We start from the raw sequence: 27845 nt of genomic DNA, 5'->3' as shown, positions 1-27845 counted from the left end.
CTACATTTGTATTAACAATGACTGTCACGCGCCTTTGTCTTCCCAATGGCAATCTTAACATGCCAGCCAGGTATTCATATTTAGACTGAGTCAACCTAAGGAGGGAATCAAAACCAGAGTAGATAACCGCGACTGTTTTTATTAAGGGAGAATCTAACTCGGTAAACCAGTCACTGCAGAAAGGACACAAATATAAAACCCAGAGAGAGAGAGATGGGGGAAAGGAGGTCATTCGCATGCCACATGGATAATATACATGCCATTTCACAATAAACACATGGCCACAAATACACACCACTCCCGGGGGTCAGCATCGACGAGTCAAAAATACATTCCAATGGGCAATTAAGAACATCTGCGTCCACACAAAGCCTTGGGATGACCTCCGGAGGACGGGGAGAAGTATGGCCGAGGTGACAACCACTGGCATCAGGACATACCCCTCTCAGTGAGGACACACCACCACAGTGAGTAAATCTGGCTCTAATACAAGCCAGTGCCTCCCCAGCCATTGACCTCACAGCACGTTACTGCTAAATATCACCACTAAGGGAGATGAAGGCGGTTGGGCGTGGTGCTGCTGGCCATCCACCCCCTCGTGTGCCACAGTGCCGGCCTTCATAGGCGCTGCTACGTCTCGCTACTAACAGCCACTTGCCCCCAGCAGTCTGTTACAGGCTACACGGGGGATCTTTGTCTTTCTTGTTTGTGCGCGCGCGTGTTGACTGTGACGTCACACGTGGGAGGTCTGGACCAAGTTGGACATGGAGGAGCACGTGACCCGAGTAACGTTTAAAAGGGGAGACGGGGGAGAGGATTCCAGTGACTCGGTGACCAACGCTGAGCACCGACAACCTGCGGTTAGCAGGACGCTCAGCTGCTACGTACGGTGGTGTGAAAGAAAATTCAACTTACCGTATGTGAAGTATCGGAATGACGGCAGGAAACCTCTTGACGGGTAGCACACTTTTTATTAAACCTTGACTTGTCACGATACAACGTGTGGTCACTATTCCTCACACTACACACACTTCACTGACACGTGTGGTCACTACCTCTCCCACTACACACTCCACTGACACGTGTAGTGACTATGGCTCACGCTGCATGCTGACACTACACTCCAGCCCCGTAACGTCCGTGGAGCCTACAGACCCACCCCAGATTGGGCGTGCGTCACAACCTCTGAGTCCCGAGAGCCGGCCCTCACACGGACGTTCGGCCCCGGGTCCCAGGGTCCCGCCTCTGGGTCACACAGAGCCCCGGCCCTTACAAGGACAGCGGGACTAGGTGCCGCAGGGCCCTATCTCTTCCTCCGCCGTCTTCAGTCTTCGCCGGTCACCAACTCCCCGAGCGCCCGCGCGCACCGCCTTATATAGCCCTCTTGCGGACCGCGATGTGAGCGCCCACTAGTCGACCAATCACGGCGCGCTGTTCCTACGATCCGTTTTCCCAGCGCGTGTTACCACTACACAACCAATCGCCCCGCGCTGCCACACGATCACTCCCTGTCAGCGCGCGTCACCAACACACAGCCAATCACCACTACATATGTATAAAGACTCACACAGAGATCCATAGGCTCATCACACCAGACCCTAAGACTAATCACACACAGACCCATAGACTCACACAGAAACCCATAGACTCACACAGAGACCCATAGACTCACACAGAGACCCATAGATTCAGAGACCCATAGATTGTTGTCCTTCCCCCACACATCCAATTCGCATTGTTGTCTATGTACGACTCCAAACAAGTTCAACATACATTCGAGTGGCCTGCGAATGTGCAATCTACCTCCTGCGCTCGCGCCGCACAAACGCAAAACAACCAACACACATACCCCATATATTACTCACAGAATTCCATAGACTTACAACACGACCCATAGACTCACATAGAGACGAGTAGACTCACACAGACCCACAGACACACACATAGATCCACAGACTCACACAGGGACCCGGAGACTGAAACATATACCCACATACTCAAACATAAATCCATAGACCCATACAGAGACCCATATACTCAGCGCATAGACTCCTCACGCAGAGACTCACAGACTCACACAGAGACCCATAGACTCATAAAATACCCATACACTCACAAAGAGACCCGTAAACTCACACGCAGACCCACAGATTCACACAGAGACGTAGACTCAGACATAGACCTTCATACTCACACATATCCCTCGGACACTCATAGACCCATAGACTGGCACAGAGATCCATAGACTCACACAGAGATCCATCGACTCACGCCGAGACCCGTATTTTCAAACAGATACCTATAGACTCATCACACAGCCTCATAGACTCCGACAGAGATCCATAGACTTATCACACAGAGACCAGTAGACTCACATGGAGACCCATGGACTCATCACACATAGACCCACAGGCTCACATATAGACCCCCAAACTCACACAAGGACCCGTAGATGCACACATAGACCCATAGACTCAAACATAGACCCATATACTCACACAGAGACCCATATACTCACAAAGAGACCCGTAAACTCACACAGAGATCCATAGACTCACACAGAGAACCACAGATGCACAGAGACGCAATGACTTAAACAGATGCCCATAGATCACACAGAAACCCATAGTCTCACGCAGACTCATAAACACACCCATAAACCCATAGACCCACACATGTATCAATATGGGTCTCCATGCGTTTCTCTCCATCTCTATGTTTGGCTGCTACTATAATTGTTCACGTGATGTTGACGATGATGATAGGCCACTTCGTCGAGCTGCCATTATTTGTGATGGAGAGGTCTCTACTGATAGTAAGTGAATAGCTCAGTTGGGGTTTTACCTGGGAAGATAACAACTAGTATAGATGTTTTTTTTCGATTTAAAGCTTTCGTGACTGCAGGGATTCATCTTCTTGGTTCTTTCGGTAAGGTCACGTAGAAGGGAGATAATAAAATAATACAACTTAAACATCATAAAATAATATTATAATACAATATGTTTTTTATTATTTTATTATTTCCCTTCTACGTGACTTTACCGAAAGAACCAATAAGATAGATGTTTTTGTTTATATTGTTTTACATTATTTGTTTACCTTTCCTATACTTCGCCCTCCTATCCTGTTTGTGCATCGTGTTGTTTGTTGTTGAAACGTTCTGACTTCGTGGCCTCCTTACCGGAGCATCTGTGACTTGAAAAGAGCTTCACGGCTCATCGGATTTCTCCTGCAGCGTCTACACGACACAATGGTTCTGGCTGCTGTCTCCGCGCTTGTCTCTGATTCTCCCTCGTCAGGTTCGATCGCCGGGCCCCTGACGATGCCTGCTGCTGCTCCTTCTTTGGAGTTTGTGTCAATCTCTCTCTGTCTCTCCCCGTGGAGATGTTAACGACCTCGCCTGGTATGCAGGAAGTCGTGGGTTCAATCGACACCTCGATGATGCCTGCTGCTGTGTATTTGGAGTTTGCGTCTCTCTCTTTCTCTTCCTGTGGAGATGTTAATTACCTCGATTGGTATATAGGTCGTGGGTTCGATTGCCACCCTGATGTCTGCTGTATATTTCGTGTCGCTCTGTGGTCGCGTGTATTTTACTCCGGGTCCTCCAGTTTTTCTCATTCACATTTAAAATCAACATCACCACGTGTTTAGAGCTTTGATATAAATTTCCACGTGACAATGATAAGCCTACTTCATTGAAAAATAATTTGTGATGGGCAGGGCTATCATTTGTTCCTTACTTGGTAAAATAAACTAAAATTTCGTGTCTAAATCCATCCTGTATACCAGGCGAGCTAGTTAACATCTCGCCACTGCTGTCTCCAGATGTCCATCTCGGCCCTGCTGCCGCTGCTGCTGCTGGGGGTGGTGGTGGTGGTGGGAGCCCAGCAGGAGAAGACCGTCTGCGCGGGCATCAACGGGATCCCCGGGCAGCCCGGAGCCCCGGGGCAGCACGGGACCCCTGGGGCCCCCGGGAGGGACGGTAGAGACGGTGAGGGGTCGGGTCCCAGAGTCCCCCCCCACGGTGCGCTCGTGGGGAGCGACGCGATCACTCGTTAGCTCACTCGATCACTCGCTCACTCGTTCACTAACTCAATCGTTCACTCACCATGTCATGCCCTCGATCGTTCACTCGCTCATTCGCGTAGGAGAGTGTCTCGTGTGGAGTAGAGTGAGATGAGAGGGGAGAGGCAGGAGAGTGAGTGGAGGGGAGTAGAGTGAGATGAGAGGGGAGAGGCAGGAGAGTGAGTGGAGGCGAGTGGAGTGAGATGAGAGGGGAGAGGCAGGAGAGTGCGTGGAGGGGAGTAGAGTGAGATGAGAGGGGAGAGGCAGGAGAGTGAGTGGAGGGGAGTAGAATGAGATGAAAGGGGAGAGACAGGAGAGTGCATGGAGGGGAGACGAGTGAGATGAGAGTAGAGAGGTAGGAGAGTGCGTGGAGGGGAGTTGACTGAGATGAGAGTGGAGAGGCAGGAGATTGCGTGGAGAGGAGTGGAGTGAGATGAGAGGGGAGAGTCAGGAGAGTGAGTGGAGGGGAGTGGAGTGAGATGAGAGTGGAAAGGCAGGAGAGTGAGTGGAGGGGAGCAGAATGAGATGAGAGGGGAGAAGCAGTAGAGGGCGTGGAGGGGAGTGGAGTGAGATGAGAGGGGAGAGGCAGGAGAGTGCGTGGAGGGGAGTGGAGTGAGATGAGAGGGGAGAGGCAGGAGAGTGCGTGGAGGCGAGTGGAGTGAATTGAGAGTGGCTTGAGGAGCGGACGAGACATTGTTTGTTCTTCTCGCAGGCGTTACCGGAGCACCTGGAGCCAATGGAGACCTCGGGGCTCGAGGCTTGACTGGGTACCCAGGTGGGACTGTGACAGTAACTCGTGTGCACCGAGCAGCTGATTCTATATATTTATTTTATTACCAAGGAGGCTCACTGAGCTATGTAACTCTTGTTCAGAAGCGACCTGGCCACATGTAATGATTGCTCGACGAAGTGGGCTTATCATTACGTGGACATTTATTCAGCCAAATACATGTCTACATGTGGAGGGAAAAAATCGGAGGACATATTGAAAAATCCACGCAACCAAGGGGAGAGACGCATGCAAACTCCAAATAAACAGCTGGCGTCAGGATTGCGAACGAGCACACGACCTCCTATAAACCAGGCGAGGTAGTTAACATCTCGCCACCGACAGGCTGCATGTGCCACGGAGTGATGTATCACTTCTCTTATACTGATAGGAACCTCCTGGTTCCATCAGCCCACAGGGGATTATTGTGTCCGTCCGTCCGTCGTGCATCCAAAAATGGGAGGGGTGGGGCTGGGTGGAGAGGGGAGGGTGGGGAGGGGCTGGGTTGGGAGAGGAGGGTGGGGAGGGGCTGGGTGGGGAGGGTGGGGAGGGGCTTGGTGGGGAGGTTAGGGAGAGGCTGGGTGGGGAGGGTGGGGCTGGATGGGGGTGGGAGGGGTGGTGTTGGTTGGGGAGGGGCTGGTCACCCCGTGGTGCCCTTATTCAACTCAATGTTTAACCTACTCACGCCGGCTTGTGCCCGCCCTCACAGTCGGGCATATTTGCGGAATACACCACGCCGCCGTTGACCCTGGCCATTGACCGAGCAACCCAACGTTCCTACCAGCTCCCTCCGCAGCAGGAATGTGTTTCTTTTTTAAGTTTAAAGATACCAGAAGCCTAAAGAAACACAATATAATCGAGGTAGGAAATAACCGAGCTCACTGCTCTATTTTTTTCACTGCGGTTGTTAGACGATGTTAACTCCCTCGTCTGGTACACAGGAGGTCGTAGGTATGAACCCAACCCTGACGATGCCTGATGTATATTCGGCGTTTGCATGTTTTCCCCGTGGTCGTGTGGATTTTTCTCCGGGTCCTCTGGTTTTCCCCTCCACGTTTAGACTTTAGAGTATTTGGCTGCGATAAATGTCCACATGATGATATCAACCACTTCATTTAGCTGTCATTTTCGACAGGCAGGTGGCTTCTGAGAAAAATAGCAACACAGACTCTCAGTGGACCTTACACCTGGGAATTTAACAAATAGTTTAGTTCATAGTTTAGTCTATGGGTCTCTATGTATCTCTAAATTCTGAAAAACAGAGTTCACACGGTATACTGTGTAGAGCTGAAACACGCGTTCCATATAGCCACGTCGGGTAAGGTTTCCCTGTTACAAAACAAAGACGTTTGTCACAGGACACGACTCAATTGTGCAGGTTTGGCTCACCGTCATCAGCATTGATGCAGAATTGCCCCATCTCTCCGTTTGAGACTTGGAATAAACAAACAAAACACAAAGATCCCCCGTATATCCTTATCAGACTGCTGTGGCAAGTGATGTTATTGAGCACCAATGAAGGCCGGCACGCCTTTGTTTCTCAAGTGACGTTGTTAACACATCGCACCAGATAATCATTTGAGGCTGAGTCGACTTTGGGTAAGATGCTCAGGACCGGTTCAGATAATCGTCACTTGTGTTGACCATGAGCTGGAATCGAACTCGGGTCTCTGCCGGGTTCATAGCGCTAACCTCTACACTACCGTGGGGTGACACGCACATGCACACGCCGTGGGTTTGCACCGTGTTGTCCGCCTAGGTACGCCAGGCGAAAGAGGTGAGAAAGGCGAGCGGGGAGAGAGCGACGTGGGGCCCAGGTCGGCCTTCTCTGCGAAGGTCGGCACTTACACGCCGGCGGCCGGCTCCCCCGTGACGTTCAACGTCATCATCACCAACCCGCAGGGCCACTACAACCCCGGCACGGGGAAGTTCACCTGCGCTCACCCAGGCGTCTACTATTTCACGCTGTACGCGCACCCCGGTGAAAAGCACCTCGTGATTATGATCATGAAAAACGGGAAGGTCATCTCTAAGCTGTGTAGTATAAACTTAGTCACAATGAGTGGCAGCGTTGTGCTGAGTCTCAAAGCTGGGGACGAGGTGTGGCTGGAGTTGGAGGCTCCGCACATTAGTTTTTTCATCAACGTGCACAGAGACGCCGTGTTCAGCGGCTATATGCTGTACTCTGAGTGAATCATTTTTTTGTCCATCGGCACGTCTGGGAAAACAGATCAGGAACACATTCACACACACGCGCATAAAATAAAATAAAACAAATCACGACGTTTCGTTCGTGATTGTTTTTTTATTATAGTTAATTTCTAACTACGTGACTTTACCGAAAGAACCGAAGAGTATGGATTCCTGCAGTCAAGAAAGCTTCAAATCAAGATTAATTGGCCACCTTTTGTTTACGTGACAAACCTTTACTGAATGGGCTATGTCGGGTTAACGACACTTATACTGACGCCATTTTACTCCAATATTAAAAAAATTATCTTTAATGAATAATATTGGTGGCGAAAGCCTCCTACTACTTTGGGTTAAATTGACATTCATAAAGCATAGGAGGACACCGTCCAGTTAAAGGACCGAAGTTGAGCGTTTAGGCGTCAGAATCCAAGTCTGCATTGCAGCCCGGTGAACCACTACAGCCGGATGTTGTGTTCAGCCCACGGGGTCTTAAACACAGGAGCATTGCAGATAGAGGCGCTCTCTCTCTCGCATCGTGAGTTCAAGACAGCTGCACTAAGTCCCAGCGCATGCAACACGCTCCCAGGTGGCGCAACGACCAATTCGCTATTTCAATGTTGGTGGGGTGGCTATGCAAGTTACGACTCACTTTTACTCAAATAGCTACGCATGTTTTTTAACACCCGTATATACAATATGTAGGCTATAACTACATATATAACCGGAGGTGTGGGAGAAGGACAATAAACTATGTATCTCTGCGTGAGTTTCCGTGTCTTTGTCTGAGCCTGTGTCTATATGTTAGTTTATAGGCTTCTATGTTAGTCTTTGAGTTTGTGTGAGCCTATGAGTCTCTGCGTGAGTCTATAGTTCATCGTGTGAGTTTATGGGTCTCTGTGTGAGTTTTTTGCATCTGTGTGAATCTATGGGTCTCTGTGTGAGTCTATGGGTCTCTATATGAGTTTAGGGGCTTCAATGCGTGTCTTTGACTTTCTGCGTGAGTTTATGGGTCTCTTTGTGAGTCTATAGGTCTCTGTATGAGTCTGAGTATCTGAGTATATGGGTATTTGTGTGTGTGTAATAAAAGACTCCGTCAGGCACTGTTGGTCTTCGCTTTTCTTTTATTCAGGTTCTTCTCCACACCCCACTGGTCTCCTCCACGGACCAGCGTCGACTCGCGCGTGCCCCGCGCACCCTCCCTCTCGCGTGCCACACACACTCCTCCGTTAGCTCCTCCACTCGTCCTCACACCCCGCTGGTTTCTGACAAGGGACCAGCGTCTCCTCTCGCGTGCCCCGCACGCTCCTCTCGCGTGCCACGCACGCTCCTCTTGCGTGCCATGCACGCTCCTCCGTCAGCTCCTTCTCGCGCGCGCCCCGCACGCGCTCTCCCGTTACTCCTCTCGCGTGCCCCCATACGCTCCTCGGTCAGCTCCTTCTCCCACTCCGCACACCGCTGGCCGACGGTGTGCCGAAGCCCCATCAGCCACGTGGCTGATGGCGCGGCGGCCACCCAACGTGGTCCCGCTTCTTCACTCCATCAACTGGCCCCGATCTCTTCTGGGCTTCCTTCTATATCGTCTTTCCCACGTGACCCTGACTCCTCCCCTTCCGGATCGTCAGATCCGGCCTTCTCATACTGCCCTGCTGGCTCCACCTCCATTCACCTCGCTTCCCATTGGAGCCGAGGTGAACGGCGGCTCCTCCCACATGCCCCCCATACCGGGCCGTGTGATTGGGCAAGAGCCCAGCAGCAACCCCATTTACACTTGCATTACATGTGTATGAAACCTGTCCTCTCTCTCCGATGCGTCGCATAACGTTGCCTTATACCCCATGCAGGGGAGTAGCAGCAGCAGCAGCTCCTGACTCTGAATTATTTATGACCTCCGTGTGTTTCTTTCTTTTATCGGCCTAGAATCTCTTACTTTCTAAAAAATATCCAATCCTGTTTTGGGGATTCACTCAATTACCAGCTTCAACAACAGCACACGTGGAATGAATGTTTTCTTCTGACATCAGAGCCACCGATGGGGGTTAACTCCTTAGATTGATTTGTCATTGTGTGTCTCTGTTCATGTGTGCGTTTCTGTCTGCGTGTCCATGTGAATATATGTGAATGTTAATATACATGTGCATGTTCATGTGTTGTGTGTGTATCTATATATGTTCATGTGTATGTATCTGTATGTGTTTCTTTGTTCACATGTGCATGTCTCCGTGTCCATGTGTGTGCACGTGTGTGTGTGCGTGTTGATTTAATTCTATGTGTGTGCGTGTTCAAGTTTTCCAGCAAAAACAACCACCTATCTCCTCACTAGGGCCGGATGGTAATGCTGTGGTGGATGTGAGCAATGCCATCCAGGAAAGGCCAATTACAAAATCGGCAATACCCGTTAATGGTGGTTATAGCCACCATAGCGCAATACCAGGGCTCTGGACGTGTGTGAGGGTCTGGTAAACCCTCCACCTCCAATACAAATACCACTAATACACATGTTAAAAATCTAACTAAACTTGTGCCGCAGGCCCCGCGGGGACAGGCTTCTGTGACGTCTCCTGGATAAACCCCATTTAAAGTAGCCAAGGGACTGAATCATTACAATTGGGGTTCCTCCAGAGACAGCAAGAAGCCATTGCGAGTGGCCACGTGGAATGTTAGAACGCTCACTGCGGAGGAGAGACTGCCACTCCTCTGTCAGGAGCTGGACTGGTACCGGCTGGATCTCTGCGGCATTCAGCAGGTCCGGTGGACTGGCTCCAGCCACAATGAGGGGTGGATAGTCCTCTACTCGGGGCATAAGACTGCCAAACAATAGAGAGTGTATTTTCTTTTGAACAAAATAATGAAGGGGATATGGGAGCATAGCGGTGAGGTGTGTGAAATTAGAAGACCCAGGCTACTGTGGGCTCGCCTTCTCTTCAATCAAAGGTGAGGTATGGAGGTCGTGGTTATTTATGCCCCCACCGAAGATGAACATAAGTGGAGGGATGCAGGCAAGGCCGATAAATCAGATGCCTTTTATGACCTCCTGTCACAGGTGCTAGCTAAAGTGGCCCTTCGAGATATAGTAATATTGTTGGGTGGCTTTGAGTCCCGAGTGGGTCATGATTCTGGCACCTAGTCTGGAGTAATTGGAAGGCTTCGGGCAGATCAGCTCAAAAACAACGGTTGGAGGCTGCCAGATTTGTGTGCAGCCCATGGGCTTGTAATTACAAACACACTGTTCCAGCATTGGTGCATCCACACAACATCATGGATGCATGCCGGGTCCAAACAAGAACATCTGGACTACGTAATGATGGAAAAGTGTATACGGGCCTATGTCCTTGACACCAGGCCCTACCATAGAGCTGATCTGCCCACTCACCATCGGCTTATCATCTCTAAGATGCGCATGCCATTCTTGGGTGTACATCCAGGACCCTATTCGAATACACAGCGGCCTGGTCTCAGCTTGCTAATGAAAGTTGCAAGCGAGAATTTCATGATCACTTGCAGCTGGGGTTTGCATCTTCCACCATTCCTGATGTCGAGGGGAAATGGGCGAGTTATAGGACTGTGGCAATGGCTGCTTTGGGTGCACTGTCCAAATCTCCCCAGAGACCCTGGCAGACAGAGGAGGTGTTCAGGCTGGCTGAGAAAAAGCGACGTCCCCTTTCACGGTCTACAGCATCCCATGTCAGAGAATGAGGAGGCTTACCACAGCCTTTTCTCAGAGATTTGGAGATCCATACACAGCTGCAAAGATGGGTGTTGGTCACGGGTTGCTGAGGAGATGGATTCTGCCTCAGTAATACCCGATCACAAATCACTGTTTAAGCTTCTTCAGTACAGTACTTGGGGCTGATTATGTACAATGTCACAGTATCATGTAGAAGCAATATGGTAGCTTTTATCAATTCCAAACGGAACATAGGGGGGAAGCAGTGCTTCTGTCGATACAGAAAACCAATTTTTATTTTTGTCTTTTACCAATATAATCAATGTGATATTCAAAATTCAGTTTCGAATCCAGGATGACCCCAATATACGTATAGATCTTTACTTGCTCTATTTGATCATTATTTAAGGAATGTAATTGTGGAAAAAAAACTTCCTGCTTTAGTCCTGGTGAGAAGCATAGCACCTTGATTTTGGAGGTATTCCGGACTAGTTTAAGAGCAACTAGCTGATGTATTTTGTTGAAATCTCCCTGGAGCTTAGCAATCACGTCATCCGGAGAGCAGCCGGCAGTAATCAGTATCGTGTCATCTGCAAAAAGATTTACCCTGGAATGATCCAGGTCAGTGCCCAAGTCATTTACGTAAACAGAGAACAAGAGGGGGCCGAGGATGGAACCCTGTGGAACCTCTTTTTTTATATTCTTAGGTTTTTTCGGTAAAGTCACGTAGGTAAAACATCAAAATTAATGAAAATAAAATAAAACAAAAAATCACGACGTTTCGGAGGCAACACAAGTCTCCGTCATCAGGTGGGACCGTCACAGCCGAATTAGCTGCATCAAGTGTTATCTTAACATTGTTTGACCTCCAACCATCTGTGCAAACAGTTTGGTTGCGAGAAAAGAAGTACATTTTTAACCATTCTACTGCGTGTTTGGAGAAACCGAGGCAACTTAATTTCCTAAGCAGGATGTTGTGGTCTACTGTATTAAAGGCTTTGGACAAGTCAAGAAAAAAGTGGCGCAGTACTGCTCATTATCAAGGCTACTGTAAATGTGATTCAGAGAGTCTAGTGCAGCAGATGTGGTACTGTATTTTTTTCGGAACCCAGATTGTTTTAGATGTCATAGATTGTTGTCGGACAGGAAACTGCTAATTTGGTAGTTTCTAAAATTCTCATCAATGGAGACAAAAATTAGATAAGTCGGTAGTTATTTGGATTATCTTTAGGGCCCCATTTGTGAAGTGGACGAACATCATTAGGAGTATTGTATATATGCCATTTTCAAAAAATTCTATGAAGAATCATATCGCCTATTTTTTATGTAATATTTAGTTTTTTACATATCTGGATTTAGCGCGTTCTAAAAACACACAGTAACAGAGGCCTGGGAACTCCTCCCTTGAAACAACAAAGGCAAAATGAGCACCCCCTACTGCTTCGCTAGCGTCCCTAACACAAGGGAGACATGTGTAATAAAAGACTCGGACGCTTCTCTCTGTCCTGTGTCCTTTATTTGGGTTCGATCTCTTTTCCCTCACGGCACTCCCCTTTACTCTTCGCTCTGCAGCCCCAGGCTGCTATCGCTCACGTTGCCCACTTCACAGCACTCCCCTATATACTCTTCGCTCTGCAGCCCCCAGGCTGCTGTCGCTCACGTAGCCCACTCCCTCCTTGCTGACCCGCTGCTGTCTCGTCGTGCAGACTCCCCCGCTGCTCGACTCCACCCTTGCAGACCCGCTGCTCTCTCTCTCTGCAGCCTCCTCGCTGCTCCTCAAGCCCCGGGGTCGGTCACCGCTGGCCGACGGTGCCGATCCTCGAGTTCTGTGTGTGTGGCGATCTCGCCACACTCTCTCTTCCCCACTCCGCCCTGCGTGGCCTTACACTTTCCCCAGTCTCCGATCACTCCCTACTGCTTCCGGTTTCTCCCCTTATAACCCTGAACCCTGTCCCCCATGTGACGTAACTCCTCCCCCCATGACGTCACTTCCGGAAGGTCGTTTACGCCCACATTACACCACCCTCCCCCGTAGAGAAAATCCAGCCGACCTCGGCTGAACACAACTCCAACAATAATGCGAGCGAACACGACCGTATACAAAAAAAACAAAAAGGACACAGAACACACAATATTATATCGAAGAACAAGAACACAACACAATATTTAACGAAATGTGAGGGATTTTGAGCGGGTGCGGGTCGCCGGACCGTCCCGGACGGTCGGCGGCCCTCCCGCCGAACGAGAACGTGGCAGGGTCTTAAGAGCGACAGGTTGAAGTTTGTCTGTCGTTATTGGAAGCCTGGCAACGTCCCGGTCCCCCAAATTTGCCGGCGCAGCATCAGGGGCGTCCCGCAATCGCGTCCGCGGCAGGGTTGGAAGGGCTGCGGGCCTCAAAGGTTCCGCAGCCGTGTTAGGCGCACCCCGAGCTGAGTCGTCTTTCCCCTGCCACGTTACGGCCGGCTCGTCTGTAAAAGGCACAACAGGCGCTCTTGCAAGGTCAGCAGGCACAGGCAAAGGCGCGTCGGCAGCAACAGACCCCGGCAAGGCAATCTCAGGAGATGACGCATCAGGTCGAGGGGCCACGTATGGTTTCAACCGAGATGTGTGGACGAACCAACGCCGAGATCCAAACCGAACACGCGCCGACTGTGGGTTGGGAACCTCAATGAGGCGAACCGGGCCCTGCCATGGTTTGTGTAACTTAGGAGAGGTACCTGGCCGCACTTGTGGACAATGAAGCCAGGCCAGGTCCCCCGGTTTCCAGGGGCATTCCCCTTTTGAACGGCGCGCACACCTCTCATTCCGAGCCTGGGCTTTGGCCGTAGCCACGCGGGCCCCTTCCCGTGCCACAGTGACTCGGCGAACGGTGTCCTGAATATAGTCAGGCAGAGGCTTGGCAGGTCCCCTCATTCCGGTTCCCAACTGTTCATTAATCGGCGGTACGTTTTCACGACCGTACATAAGAAAAAACGGCGAATATCCTGTAGCCACGTGCGGCGTCATTCGGTACGCAGAAAGCACCCCAGGGATATGCAAATCCCAATCCGATTGTTTTTCACTAACCGTATGGCACAACATGGCGGACAGAGTCCTATTTAGCCGTTCCACCATACCATCCGTTTGCGGGTGGTAGGGAGATGTCCGAATTTTCTTTGTTCCAAGAGCCGCACACACCTTCCCCAACAATTTAGATGAAAAATTCCGGCCTTGGTCCGTAAGGAGTCTCTCCGGCGCCCCCTTGTCCATAACATACCCAAAAAGAAAGGCGTCCGTGATAGACGCCGCTGACTGGTCAGGGAAGGGCCAGGCCATCGGCCAGCGGGAGAGGTACTCCACCCCTACCAGCAAATATTTATTTCCCCTAGCGGATGGCGGAAAGGGTCCCAAAATATCTAACGCCACCAACTCATTAACTCGAGACACTTGAATAGATTGTATAGGCGGCACATATGGATGTTTAGGTGGCTTACGGCGGGCACAATCGGGACACGCACGAACGTGTCCGACGACATCCGTCGTCATGCCGTGCCAATAGTAATCTCGCTGCAGCGTCAATAGGGTCTTCTGCACTCCCAGATGTAAAAGCGTGTCACAATGCAGAGTTCTAATCAATTCGTACCGCAATGATGCCGGTACAACAAGACGCCAGCGTTCCTGTATCCGTTCCCTCCACATCAGCAAGCCATCACGGAGAGCAGTTTCCGGCACACCCCCCTCTCCCTTCACTGGCCGCTTACGTAATGTCACCAAAGAATCATCCAACATTTGTTCGCGGATCCACACGGACCTCGGAAGATGTAAAATGCCATCAGCCGGTCCCCCATCAGCCGGCCCCGGCTCAAGCGGAGCTTCAGGCACCTCGACTGCCAACGCGACAGGCTGAGGGGGGTGCTGAATCGGCCCACACCTATGCGTCCCTGACGCACACGCGCAAGGGGATCGCTGCGGCAGCCTGGAAAGTGCGTCCACATTAGCATGACGCACTCCCTTCCGATGATGAATTTGGAAGGAAAATTCCTGCAGCATGTCCAACCACCGCGCCAGCTGTCCGGACGGTTGGTCCATTTTAAGCGCATACTGCAAGGCCGCGTGATCTGTGCGAACAATAAACGAACGACCGTACAAGTACGGTCGAAATTGGCGGAGAAAAAAATCTATATCCAAAAGTTCCCTGCGTGTGACGCAATAACGGGTCTCAGCTGGAGACAAAACCCGGCTACCATACGCCACCACGCGTTCCACACCACCCTTGGACTGAGACAACACCGCCCCAATACCCGTGTCACTCGCGTCCGTATACAGAATAAAGGGATGTTCAAAATCCGGATAGTCCAACGTCGGCGCCGTAGCCAATAGATCGCGTAGGCTTCGAAACGCCGCCTCCTCTGGCGGTCCCCAAGCAAATTTATGTCCTTTTCCCGTAAGGAGATGCAAAGGCCTCGCGATCGTAGCAAAGTTTGGAACAAACCTCCGATAGTATGAGGCGAACCCCAAAAACCGACGCACATCCCCCACCGTGGCAGGGGTTGGCCAGTCACGGACGCACGCAGTCTTGTCCGGATCCGTGGCCACCCCATCCGCACTGACGATGTGCCCCAGGTAACGCACGGAGTGTTGCAGTAGGTGACATTTCTTAGGCTTAAATTTCAAATTAGCAGAGCGCATCCTGGTGAACACAGCCTCCAAACGCGATAAATGCTCGTCAAATGTGCGGCTGAAGACGATAACATCGTCTAGATATATAAGACACGTCTCCCACTGCAACCCCGTTAATACCAACTCCATTAACCTCTGAAAAGTGGCAGGGGCCGCATTCAGCCCCATCGGAAGGCAGTTAAATTGGAATAACCCCTGCGGCGTACGGAAAGCTGTTTTTTCTCGCGAGGACTCATCAAGGGGAAGCTGCCAGAAGCCCGAAGAGAGATCTAGCGTCGAGAAAAACTTCGCCCCCGACAAGGCATCGAGAGAGTCGTCCATACGCGGCAGGGGATATGCATCTGCTACCGACACTTTATTTAATTTACGAAAATCAACACAAAATCTCAATTTGCCATCTTTCTTTTTGACCAAAACAACAGGCGCGCCCCATGGGCTGGTAGACGGAGATATTATGTCCGCAGCCAACATGTCATCCACTGCCCCTCGAACATGCTCGCGTTCCGCCGGACTCATCCGGTGCGAGTTTAACCGAATAGGGGCAGCGTCCCCTGTGTCAATATGATGGTAAAGCAACGAGGTGCGTCCCAAGTCCAAATCGTCAGAGCTAAACACGTCAGAATAGCTGAATAATAATTTACGAATCGCACAACGTTGTTCCCCGGAAAGAGCCGAATTTTCCGCACACAATTCAGCGATCCAGCGATCATCTGCAGCTCCGGCCCCCGAAACACCTCCAACAACTCCCCGGCTGGACAAATTATCATGAGCTGTAAACGCAGTAGTGGCATGTGCCACAACAGTACCCGCCGGCACACACACGCTTTCAGTACTCGCGTTAAGCACTTGCAAAAACGGCTGTTGGTCTGGCCGGACAATAGTTTGTGCCCCAACCAGTGCCGATCCACCCGTAATAGCGGCGGACGGCGACAACAAAACACCAATCGCTCCTTGACGACCAGGTACAGGCTTCCGATAACGCAAGGGAATGAGTATCTGTGAGCCAGGTGGAATATCAACAGACACCTCGGACAACGCCTGCACCTGGGCGACAGGATCAGGTCGCCCCCAGGCTGACGGCAAAAACGCAATTTTTCGGCCTTCCGGTAGCTCAATGCAGCTCTCATTAATTCTAATCAGGATGGGCATTCTGGCCAGAAAATCGGTCCCTAACAAACAAGGAACCGCAAGAGACCTCGAAATTAACACAATTCCCGAGGCAGACACTCCCCCGATAGCGATGTTTGCGTTCACCTGGCCCACAATGCCCATGCTACCCCCGTTCGCGGCGATGCAGGAAGCGTAAGCTGGACTCACGGCCTCTGGTGGGATGTTCAAGAGATGAAATATTACATCAGAAATAATGGTCGCGGACGCTCCAAAATCTACCAAAATCCGCACGTCCACCCCTTGTATCGACCCAGGTACGGTGGACGAACCGGTAGCGGCCGCGACAACCCGCCGAGCCAGCTTACGCTACTGCATTACCGAGCGACAAGGTGCAGTCGATGGGCTCCCGTTATTAACAACACCCGGATCGCACGACAACGGTGATGAATGAGGTGTCAAGCCTTGCCGGGTGTCTGGTGTGCACCGACTTGCCTGTGCTGGCGAATCCTTTCCTGGAGCGGCCGCAGTCGAGGCCTCCTGCTGGGGCGGACTCGGAACGCGGGCCCAGCAGTCCCGAGCGTAATGGCCCTTACGCCCGCAGCGGAAACAGTCGATGTTGTTACGGCGCGCTGCGGACGCCCCGTCCCGACGTGGCCATGTCGGCGGCGCAGCCCGTGGCCCCGGCCCCCCGCGGCCCGTCCACGGAGTCGCGGCAGCCGACAGCTCCTGCGGGCCCCCTAAACTGCCTTTTTGGGGTCCCAACCCAAGGCTCCCCCTTCGACGATAGGCCCCCCCGTCCACGCTGTAACCTGCTTCCACCGGCGCAGGTTGAACTGGGCATCTAGACATTTGGCCGCAGCCCGGGAGGTGAGCTTCTCATGACCACACACCGGCATAGGAATGCCGAGATCCCGGGACAGCTCCAGCATCTTCCCCAGGTTAAGAGGTTCCAGCAGGTCAGGCTCCGTCTCCGGGTATGCAGCCATAGCCAGTTCTAGCACCGCACCCCTATACGCCACCGGAGACTCCTCGGGTGCGCGCTGTCGTTGCACAAACCGGCGATGAGCATCGTCCGGTGGTTCGTAAGCGTCAGCCATTTCAGTGAATACTCCTCGCAACGTTTTCTTCTTTGCGGCTTTTATGGAGCGGAAGAATCTAACAGACTCATCATCGAGAAGAGTTGAAAGAACTTCTAATGCCTCAGCGTCAGTCCACCTCGCCGTGCGTACCGCTGCCAAAAATCTGCAGGCGAACGCGCTCCAATCTCCCCCGATGGAGAATTCTTTTACAGTCGGCAAGTGACGACTGCGACCTCTTGGCGTGCTCCCTCCAGCCGCTGACTCATCGGGTGGCAGATTCAACATGGCGTCCCAACGTGGTGTCGACAAGATGGCGGCCTTACGCCGAGAAGGGCCCAAAATGGCGGCTTCCCGCCTTTCCTCGTGCGCCACGCCCAAGATGGCATCCTCACGCCGCGTGGCTGATGGCGGTGACAGCGAAGACAACCCGGGCTCCTGCAGACCACCAACATCTCCTCCAGACGCCGTTCTCGGCGTGACGAGCTCACACAACTGTGCAAGTACGTTATTGAGAGTTTCATCTGACTCCATCTTAAATCGACGTTCTTTAGTAAAGACGGGTCCGCCGACGCGACGACCTCTTGGACCCCCGGATCCGCACTCGTCCCAGCACGGATCTCCTCGTCTGTCGGAGTCAGGTCCACCATAGGAGGAAGGTCTTCGTCGTCGGAAGAAGAAGCCGATGCCGGAGACGGAATATTCTTTTTTCTCAGTTGTTTTGCCATGCCGTTACACTTCCAACACCAGTGTAATAAAAGACTCGGACGCTTCTCTCTGTCCTGTGTCCTTTATTTGGGTTCGATCTCTTTTCCCTCACGGCACTCCACCTTACTCTTCGCTCTGCAGCCCCAGGCTGCTATCGCTCACGTAGCCCACTTCACAGCACTCCCCTATATACTCTTCGCTCTGCAGCCCCCAGGCTGCTGTCGCTCACGTAGCCCACTCCCTCGTTGCTGACCCGCTGCTGTCTCGTCGTGCAGACTCCCCCGCTGCTCGACTCCACCCTTGCAGACCCGCTGCTCTCTCTCTGCAGCCTCCTCGCTGCTCCTCCAGCCCCGGGGTCGGTCACCGCTAGCCGACGGTGCCGATCCTCGAGGTCTGTGTGTGTGGCGATCTCGCCACACTTTCTCTTCCCCACTCCGCCCTGCGTGGCCTTACACTTTCCCCAGTCTCCGATCACTCCCTACTGCTTCCGGTTTCTCCCCTTATAACTCTGAACCCTGTCCCCCATGTGACGTAACTCCTCCCTCCATGACGTCACTTCCGGAAGGTCGTTTACGCCCGCATTACACATGCATCGTAGAGGTACTTACAAGCCTTTGCTTGAAAAGTTGTAATGTTTGGATTGACCACCACCGCGCAGGAATATTTTCCAACATTATGGTATTAAACGTTTGTTTAGTTATAGAATGTGCTGTTTTATGATGGTGCAGCCCAGGAGCAAAAGGTTTTTATAATTACTATTTGTTCATGAATCTTGGCTTAAAGCTTTCGTGACTGCAGGAATTCATATTCTTGGGTCTTTCGGTAAAGTCACGAAGATAGGATAAGAAAAAAACTACGTTTCGATCAAAACACAAGCAATCGTCATCAGGAGGAGAAATAAGGGGGAAAGCTGCTTAGGCAGACTGTTTTAAGGGTTTTAAAATGGTGTAGCCCAAGGGTCATAAACGAAGTGGGCAGGGCTAGTGATGTTAATGTGAGCGGACAGTGGCCTCCACGACGAGGGCGTGGAGGTGGCTATGTTAATGTGAAGATTAGCATGTTAATGTGAGATATTAGCATGTTAATGTGAGAGATTAGCATGTAAAAGGCAGATCGCAGAGCAGCAATGTCGAGCTCGGCGTGCGAGGTGGCTGTGTTAGTGTGGGAAATTTAACCTGACCACCAATGTCGAGCTCGACGACGCTAACTGACTGGATAGCTGGCTGACTATCCAGCAAAGATGGCGTCGGACGATGACAAGCATGGGCAGCAGCGATGACGGCGACGAGGATGACTTCCACGGCGAGACGACCTTGATTCCCTGGGACAGCCACCAATCTCCCTCTCTCGCCCCCTTTTATCCTTCCAGCGGGATCTGGCCCCGCTCTGGCCACACCCCCTTCTCGCACCTTCCAGCTGGTTCTGGGAGCTCAAAGACGGATCCCTTCTATGACCTTTGGCTCAGTTCTTCCCCTTGGGTGGGTACACCCGTAATTGCTGCTCCTGGTCGCCAGTCGGCGCTGCTACACTAAACTTGCATGGACAATGTTGTTGTTCTAATTATAAGATGTTATTGGAAGTTGAGATTAAAGTTGCTTAGATTAAAAACAGGTTTCTGTGTGCTTCTTTCCTAAACTCGTGCATCATTGTCGTAATAACGAACTGTATCCTGCGGTGAGATCTAAATATCGAGACCTGACACAATTGCACATGCAATTTTTAAAGCGAGAACCATTCATGTTAAAGCGAGAATCATTGATATTCTCACGATTGGTGATACATACCCCTAGACAACGAGAGAGCCAATAGTGCATTCTTATTTCATTATTTTACCTTTATTGTATTAAATAATTTTTTAAATCACAATATATACAACAGGGAAAAACGGTGATATGATCTACGACCCCCAGGAACAGGTTTGTAGATTTGCTGAGCATTTCTGTGAAGTCTTAGAGGAGGGGAAATCCATTAGCGTGGAAAACATTATGGGGAAAAATATGGATGACCCTGCTGAGGCTGTCGTGCCTCATATATTGGAAGAAGAAGTCATTTTAATTTGAAGCTTTCGTTACTGCAGGAATCCGTACTGTTTGGTTTTTTCGGTAAAATCACAAGCAATCGTCATCAGGTGTTCACCTGATGACGATTGCTTGTGTTGCGATCTAAACGTCGTGATTTATTTTGTTTTATTTCCACCTACGTGACTTTACCGAAATGACTAAAGAGTATAGAAGAAGCCATCTCCTGTGAGTGGCTGGCTAAGGTGCTATCTATTGAGGAAGTATAGAAGGTGATACGAAATCTGAGAACAAGAAAAGCACCGGGCAGAGATGATCTCCCAAGCGAAATGCTGAGGGATGGTGGCGTTTGTGAGCAAACTGGCCTACATGACATCATAATAACAGTCTGGACCCCAGACGGGTTCTGCAGGGTTGGAAGGATGCCCAACAGGGGCAATTCCATCCTCAGTGCTGCGGGAAATGTCCTGGAAAGGATTAATCAACATCCCCTAGCCAGGTATGCTGAGGTGAGGCTTGTGGAGCCCAATGTGTTTTCAGGAAAGAGCAATCCTGCACAGATGCCATATTTTGTCCGTTTGCTACAACAGAGGTGTAGGAAATTCCAACAAAACCTACATCTCTCCTTAATTGACCTGGTCAAGGCCTATGATACTATCAGTAGGCCTATGCTCTGGGTTGTTCTTAATGCTTTTGAAGTCCGTGACTCTCTGCTCACAATTATTAAATACCTTCATTATTGTGGGCAGGCCCTGGTAAAACTACGTGGCCAGGAGTCGGAGCTGTATACTCACTCAGCCCATAGACTCCTCACACAGAGACCCATCGACTCAAATAGAGACCCACAAACTCAAAAAAAGACCCGTAGACTCACAAAGAGACCTGTGAACTCACATAGAGACGAGTAGACTCACACATGGACCCACAGCCTCGCACAGAGACGAGGAGACTTACACATAGACCCACATTTGTGATGGGCAGGGCGCTTGTGAAAAAGAGCTACTATATAGCAGCTCATTCATACCTTACTTGGTAAAATAATATAATAGTTCGTGTTTAAATCCATCTTGTATACCCGGCGAGCTAGTTAAGGGATGCGTGCAGTGCGCACATCGAAAACGCCCGCTGAAGCCCTGTTGCCCGCCCTTGCAATCAATAAGGGTTTCGCGGGTCAATGAGCAGGTCGCTCTTGACATCTTAGGGCCCTTCACAGCCACCCCTCGCAAGAATCGGTTCCTGTTGGTTGGAACGGAGTATTTTACACGTTGGCCCATGGCCTGGCCTCTTCCCAACCAGTCTACAGCGGCCATCACAGACGCATTCCTTAATGGGTACGTCATGGACAAGGGAGCGCCGGAACGACTTCTTACCGATCAAGGGAAACATTTTTCGTCCAAGTTGCTCCGTGATGTATGCACCCTGCTTGGCACTTCTAAAGTGTGTACGTCCCCATACCTTTCGCAAACAGATGGCATGGTGGAAAGGTTCAACCGAACGCTGACGACGATGCTTAGCCACCAGGTGAGCGAGTCCCAGCAGGATTGGGACTTGTGCGTTCCGGGCGTGCTGGCCGCTTACCGCATGGCCCCCCATGCGTCAACTGGCTACTCGCCCTTCGATCTTATGTACGGCAGGGAGTACGAACCCCCTGTCGACATACAACTTGGTATTTCTCCGCCTAAACGGCCTGCCGCTTTCACCGACACGCTTCGCTTTAATATCGAGATGCTGACCGAGGCGCGAGAGGCGGCTAGGATCAATTCTGAGGCTAGACAGCACGCCAGCAAACGCCTGCAGACCTCCCGCATATCCGACCACAAGTGGCGTTTGGGCGATAAAGCGTGGCTTCACTGCCCGCAGGTCCCCGTGGGGATGTCCCCTAAATTAGCTCAACTGTGGCGGGGACCCGTTGACGTGGTGCGTGTGGTCCGGCCCCAATACGTGCAGATTCGGTGGGGTCGCCACAGCTGATATGTGCATCCGTCGCGTCTGAAGCCGTTCTTTGTGTCACGCGCTCCTGTTTCATCCCCCCTTGGTCTGAGCCGGTTGTGTGAGGTGTCCGACGAGCCGAGCTGCGTGCCTGCTGATGCAGAGCTACAATTGCCCTGCGCAGGCGCCATTGACATCGGCTCCACCGAATCAGCGTGCCACTCATTGACATGCTAATTTATCTAACCCCTCCCTCTCTCTCCGCCCCCGCCCCCTCTCTCTATTTAACGCCTCGACACAGAGACGTAGTTTCTCTGTGTGCCTATGTACGTCTCTCTCTATTTATCTCTGTGATATCTGTCTCTACTTATATGTCTGTCTGTGTGTCTCTGGTTCTGTGTTTTATCTCTCTCTCAAATTTAGCATTCTCAGGAAGAACGTAATCAACCAGGTAGGGTGTTGACTGTTATGTTATCCGACTCTCCGTTGTATTACATTACATTTCTAAGTGTACTAGATTTGTGTTTCTATTTCATTTATACCTGATGATGATTGCTTGTGTTGCAATCGAAACGTCGTACGCTAGTATTTAATTTGTTATTTTTTCTTGATACGTCACTTTAACGAAAGAACCAAAGAGTAAGCCAAGAGGAGCTCCCCCGCACCCCCGGACACCCATCCCGAACGACCCCCTGACGTGTCGCCATCGCCCACACCCGCGGGTCCCATCGCCTTGAGGGGGTCGCACTCGAAGGCGGCCATGAGGACAGATTTTCATTTACCCCGACTCGCTCACGCGTCCCACACACACCCACCCCACACTGAATCGGGTACACGTTGCCCTTGACATTTATTGCACTCGTGTGGGGTACATTGTGCAGTGAGCCGGGGGTCGTTATTCATGCACCACTGCTCCACCCCTTCATGATTCACGCTTGTATATAGTGTAGGTTTGTACAGGTGGGTTAGGGTATTTATGGTTGCTTACTCTTTTCTTTTCCTGTTGAGGCTCGCGTATTTTCTTTTTCTTCCTTTTTGTTAATTGTTGCTTTCTAATTGTTGCCAGCCGAGACGGCTGGGTGCTACGGAGGGGGGGGGGGGGTGTTGCGCCATAATAAGGCGCTGTAGGCAGCTGAGCTGCCACCACGCTCACAGGCCGTCAGGGGGCAGCCGAGAGAGAGCTGGGTGTGTAGGGGTTAACCGAGGGTCAAACCCCCGCCCCTCCGTGACCAGGGGTTGACACCCCAGACCCCCCAGGGGCTGGGGACTGAGGGGGATAATGGCCTCCCACCACTTCCTAAGGCCCCATAAGATGAGACCTTCTAGAAGGTTCTAGAGGGCGGGGGGGGGGGGGGGTCGTGAGGGGAGGGGTGACCCCGACTTGGGGATAAAAGGCCAACCCTCGGGACGGTCAGGGCAGTACTCGCCAACTGAAGCCTCAAGACATCTGAAGACCTGGAGACTGGACCAAGCGACCACGGGGACCCTCAACCGCGGCTCTCGCTAAGCCGGGGTTGAAGCGGTCCAGTCTTCCGCCGTGTAGCGTAGCCGCCGTGTAGTATAGTGCAGTAGTGAGCAGAGGTGTGGACTCGAGTCATGTGACTTGGACTCGAGTCAGACTCGAGTCATGAATTTGATGACTTCAGACTCGACTTGGACTTGCATAACAATGACTTTGTCCCACCTTTGAGGTGTGGACTCGAGTCATGTGACTTGGACTCGAGTCAGACTCGAGTCATGAATTTGATGACTCCAGACTCGACTTGGACTTGCATAACAATGACTTTGTCCCACCTTTGAGGTGTGGACTCGAGTCATGTGACTTGGACTCGAGTCAGACTCGAGTCATGAATTTGATGACTTCAGACTCGACTTGGACTTGCATAACAATGACTTTGTCCCACCTCTGGTAGTGAGTAACGAGAGAGAGTTGTTATAATAAAACGCGTTGCCTCCAAGAAGTATCCGTGTGGTTAGTTATAGGACACAACATATACACACGCATGATACACACATACACACGCATGACACACACATACACACGCCTGACACACACATACACACGCCTGACACACACATACACACACGCATGACACACACATACACACGCATGACACACACAAACACACGCATGACACACATACACACATGCATGACACGCATACAAAAAACGTACATGCGCACATACACACGTGCATGCACGTACACACGCCCGCGCACGTGCTTAGGCACGCATATGCAAATGCTCGCACACACAAAGACAAAGATCCCCCATGCAGCCTTCACGGACAGCCGGCACGGCGCGCGGCGTACGAGCGGGCGGGCGGGTGGGTGGCCAACCCCGCCCCGGGCCAGGCTATCGTCTCTCTCTGCTCGCCCGCGTGCTCAGAAACAGAGGGCGGCTCGGGAATGGGGGTGCGCCAGAGGTCGCAACCGGGTACCCGATACTCGTACCCTACCCGTACCCGGGTACGGGTAGCCGTTTGCGACCCTGGTGCGGCCGGGTACGGGTAAGGAATCAAAACCCGTATGCGACCTCTGGGGTGCGCTGTGGTGGAGTCGGCGTGGGGGTGGGGGGTGTAACAGGTGTTAGGCCAACGCGATTGGTATTCATCGAGCATCAGAAATGTTTGAGTGTTCCTACCGCGCGCGCGTGTGTGCGTGCACGTGTCGCGTGTCACACACCGCGGGGAGACAAAGGCGGCCGGGCGCGGTGCTGGCCACCCACGCCCTCGTGCGCCGTGGGGGGCGGCCTTCGTCAGTGCCGCTGCACCGACGGTCGCTGGCGTGGGTAGCAGCGACTCGAGTTCGCTTCCCGACCACGGCCAACGGCAGTGGCGATTATCTAAGCTGGCCGTGGCGTTTCCCCCTAGGTCGGCTCAGCCTCAAATGAGTACCTGGTGCGGTGAGTTAACACCTTCGGAGCAGCGGAGGCAACGGTGGCCGGCGCGTTTCTGACCGTGCCCCCCCCCCCCCCCATCATGTGCGTGTGCGTGCACGTGCGTGTGTGTACGTGTGTGTGTGTACATGCGTGTGTGTGTACGTGCGTGTGCGTGTGGGCGCGTGTGTGTGTGTACGTGCATGTGTGTGTGCGCGTGTGTGCACGTGCTTATGTGCGTGCGTATGTACATGTGTGCGTGTGGGCACGTGTGTGTGTGACCATGTCTTTGTGTTTATGTGGGTCGACTCAGCCGAGGTCTAGGTCGACTCAGCCTTAAATGGGTAGCTGGTGCGGTGTGTGAACATCAGCACTGGGGAGACAAAGGCGGCCGGGGCGCGGTTCTGGCCACCCACCCGCTCGTGTACCCTGCCGTGCGGGTCTTGGAAGGTGCTCGCTAACAGCACTTGCCCCAACAGCCTTTTGAGGCTACACGGGGAATCTGTCTTTATGGAGCGGCGGCGCACTGGTTAGCGCACTTGCGCTACGAAGCCGTTGGTCAGTTGCATGGAACGTCTGTAGTGATATTGTCTCCTAGTTGGCACCGTGCATCATCGTGAACTTAAGGCGACGTTATACCTCAGGATTATTTTCGCATCACAAATTTTACGTCAATGGCCACTGGGGAGACAAACACGGCCAGGCGTGCGCGGTGCTGGCCACCCACCCCACTTCGCGTTCCACGCCGGCCTTGATTGGTGCTCAGCTAACAGCGCTTGCCCCCAAAGGTCTGTTCAAGGCTACGCCGGGTGCCCTTTGTCTTTGCGCGTCGACAGCGCCAGCCTCCTGCCAGAGGCATCGGTGGCACCTTTTTTCTGCCGTGCACGCGACCAGGCACTGAACCCGGCCAGCCGGCCCCATGGCGCAGCGCTGTGCGGTGCTTAATAACCGCGGTTATGCGAATTCAATCTCGGAGGCGCGGGGCGAAACACACATCGCCCGTGACTATATTTAGCGCCGCCGCTCACGACGCTAATATCCGGCGGAGGGAACATCGTGTTTAACTAATGCAAGGAGGGCTCGCGGCGGGAAATTCACCGTGCTGGGGTCGTGGGGGGCGCGGTTTGTGGTGCCAGAGGGGATTGGGGGGCTCGATGATCGGCGCTCGCTCGCTCGCTCGATGCGGCCATTAACACGAACCTCGCATTAAACTACATCGAGCGTGAAGTTTACTTTTCCCCGCTCTGCTGATCCGACTCGCGCTTATATTCCGACAAAGTGCCTTGTTGGGGGTTTTAAATCATAATTGTTATATTCATTTTTATTGTCCGTACCAAGTTGATATAAATGTGCGCGGATCGCTGTCCGGCACCGTCGGCGGTGCTGAACCAAGCAAATCATAAATTCACCATTGGAACCTCAAATCATAAATTGTTCACGTTTTGTTCATCGCGTGGCAACTCCATTTGTTTGGCTGCGTCGGGTGGCAGAGGGTGCACGACACGATACCCTCGGTTTTAGTTTTATTCCGAACTAAAAAATCAGTTACGAATCATAATGTCGCGTTAGAAATGACGTTCAAATTCCATGCTGTGTTCGTTCCGTTGGCTATAATCGGGGCTTGCTTGCAACCGAGGGAGCTGTGCGGTGCCAAGCTCCAGGAAGTCTCTCCCTGCCCCTCCACTCCTCGTCAGCAGGCAGGGCTTGGGGGCATGGTCTGGGGAGTTGGGCGCCCCATAAAATGTGAAATTAGAATCAAGGCGCGCTTATAATTAATCGGTGTGAAGTCTTTTTTTCCTCTCTCTCGAGATATTCACGCTGCAAATAGAAAACGACATTGCCCAGAGTGGGGGTGGGTGGGGGCAGGGTGGGTCGGGTTAAAGAAAGCAGTGCATCACCCTGCGGAAGATGATAACGTCTAGCCACATTAGGAGCACGACGTTTATACCCACTTGCAATAGAGCAATTGCCGAAAGCCAAACTCGCATCGCTTCAGTCATCAGAGCTGGAATCAGGCGAATTAAGTGACACCATTTAAACGTGGAGATTATCAGACGGAGACGATTGAGGCACTGCGCTGGAGAACCCGGTTTAATCACAACTCGGTCTGTGTGAGTCTGTGGTCTCTGTGTGATCATTGGGTCTCTGTGTGAGGCTATGAGTCTCTGTGTAAATCACTGTATCTCTTTGTAAGTCTATGGTCTCTATGAGTCTGGGTCACTGTGTGAGTCTATGGTCTCGATGCGAGTCATTGGATCTATGTGAGTCATTGGGTCTCTATGTAGGTTATTGGGCCTTTGTGTGAGTCTTTGAGTCTGTGCGTCTTTGGGTCTCTATGTGAGTCTGTGGTCTCTATGTGAGTCTATGATCTGTTTGTGAGTCATTGGGTCTCTGTGATTCATTGGGTCTCTATGTAGGTTGTTGGGCCTTTGTGTGAGTCTTTGAGTCTGTGCGTCTTTGGGTCTCTGTGTGAGTCATTGGCGACCTGGCTGAGATCGACTCGTTACACTCAAGCACCTCCGATGAGCACGGCTGAATGCGCGCGGTGCAAAAGACGTCCACCATACATAGTGTGCATGCAACCTGGCTTCTTGCGGTGGGAACCTTATTGCGACCCAGGATTCTGAGCGGTGCTGGCTCATTGTCGCCGACGTGGCCACGAGGAGTCGCCACTCTGAGCCGCGTGACGACCTCCGAGCAGCGGTCGCACAACGAGCTGCCAGGCGCATCTCACGAAGCGTGGGGCTCGGGAAGAGATGAGCTCCAAAACAATAAT

At 51.9% G+C, this 27845-nt stretch overlaps 1 protein-coding gene across 1 annotated transcript; it reads left to right on the top strand.

Moving 5' to 3' along the window:
- Nucleotides 1-3825: 3825 nt before the first annotated feature.
- LOC133360625 (complement C1q tumor necrosis factor-related protein 5-like) lies at nucleotides 3826-7027 on the top strand. The gene is made up of 3 exons (XM_061579420.1): nucleotides 3826-3991; nucleotides 4778-4840; nucleotides 6594-7027. Exons 1-3 carry the CDS (start codon nucleotides 3826-3828, stop codon nucleotides 7025-7027), a joined length of 663 nt encoding a protein of 220 aa, XP_061435404.1.
- The last annotated feature ends 20818 nt before the right edge of the window (nucleotides 7028-27845 follow it).

Source organism: Lethenteron reissneri, chromosome 69 (genome assembly GCF_015708825.2).
Source record: "Lethenteron reissneri isolate LAM-NWPU_2019-01 chromosome 69, ASM1570882v1, whole genome shotgun sequence".
NCBI lineage: Eukaryota > Metazoa > Chordata > Hyperoartia > Petromyzontiformes > Petromyzontidae > Lethenteron > Lethenteron reissneri.
Note: the sequence above shows the minus strand (reverse complement) of the source record. Positions and strands in the feature narration are given on the sequence as shown.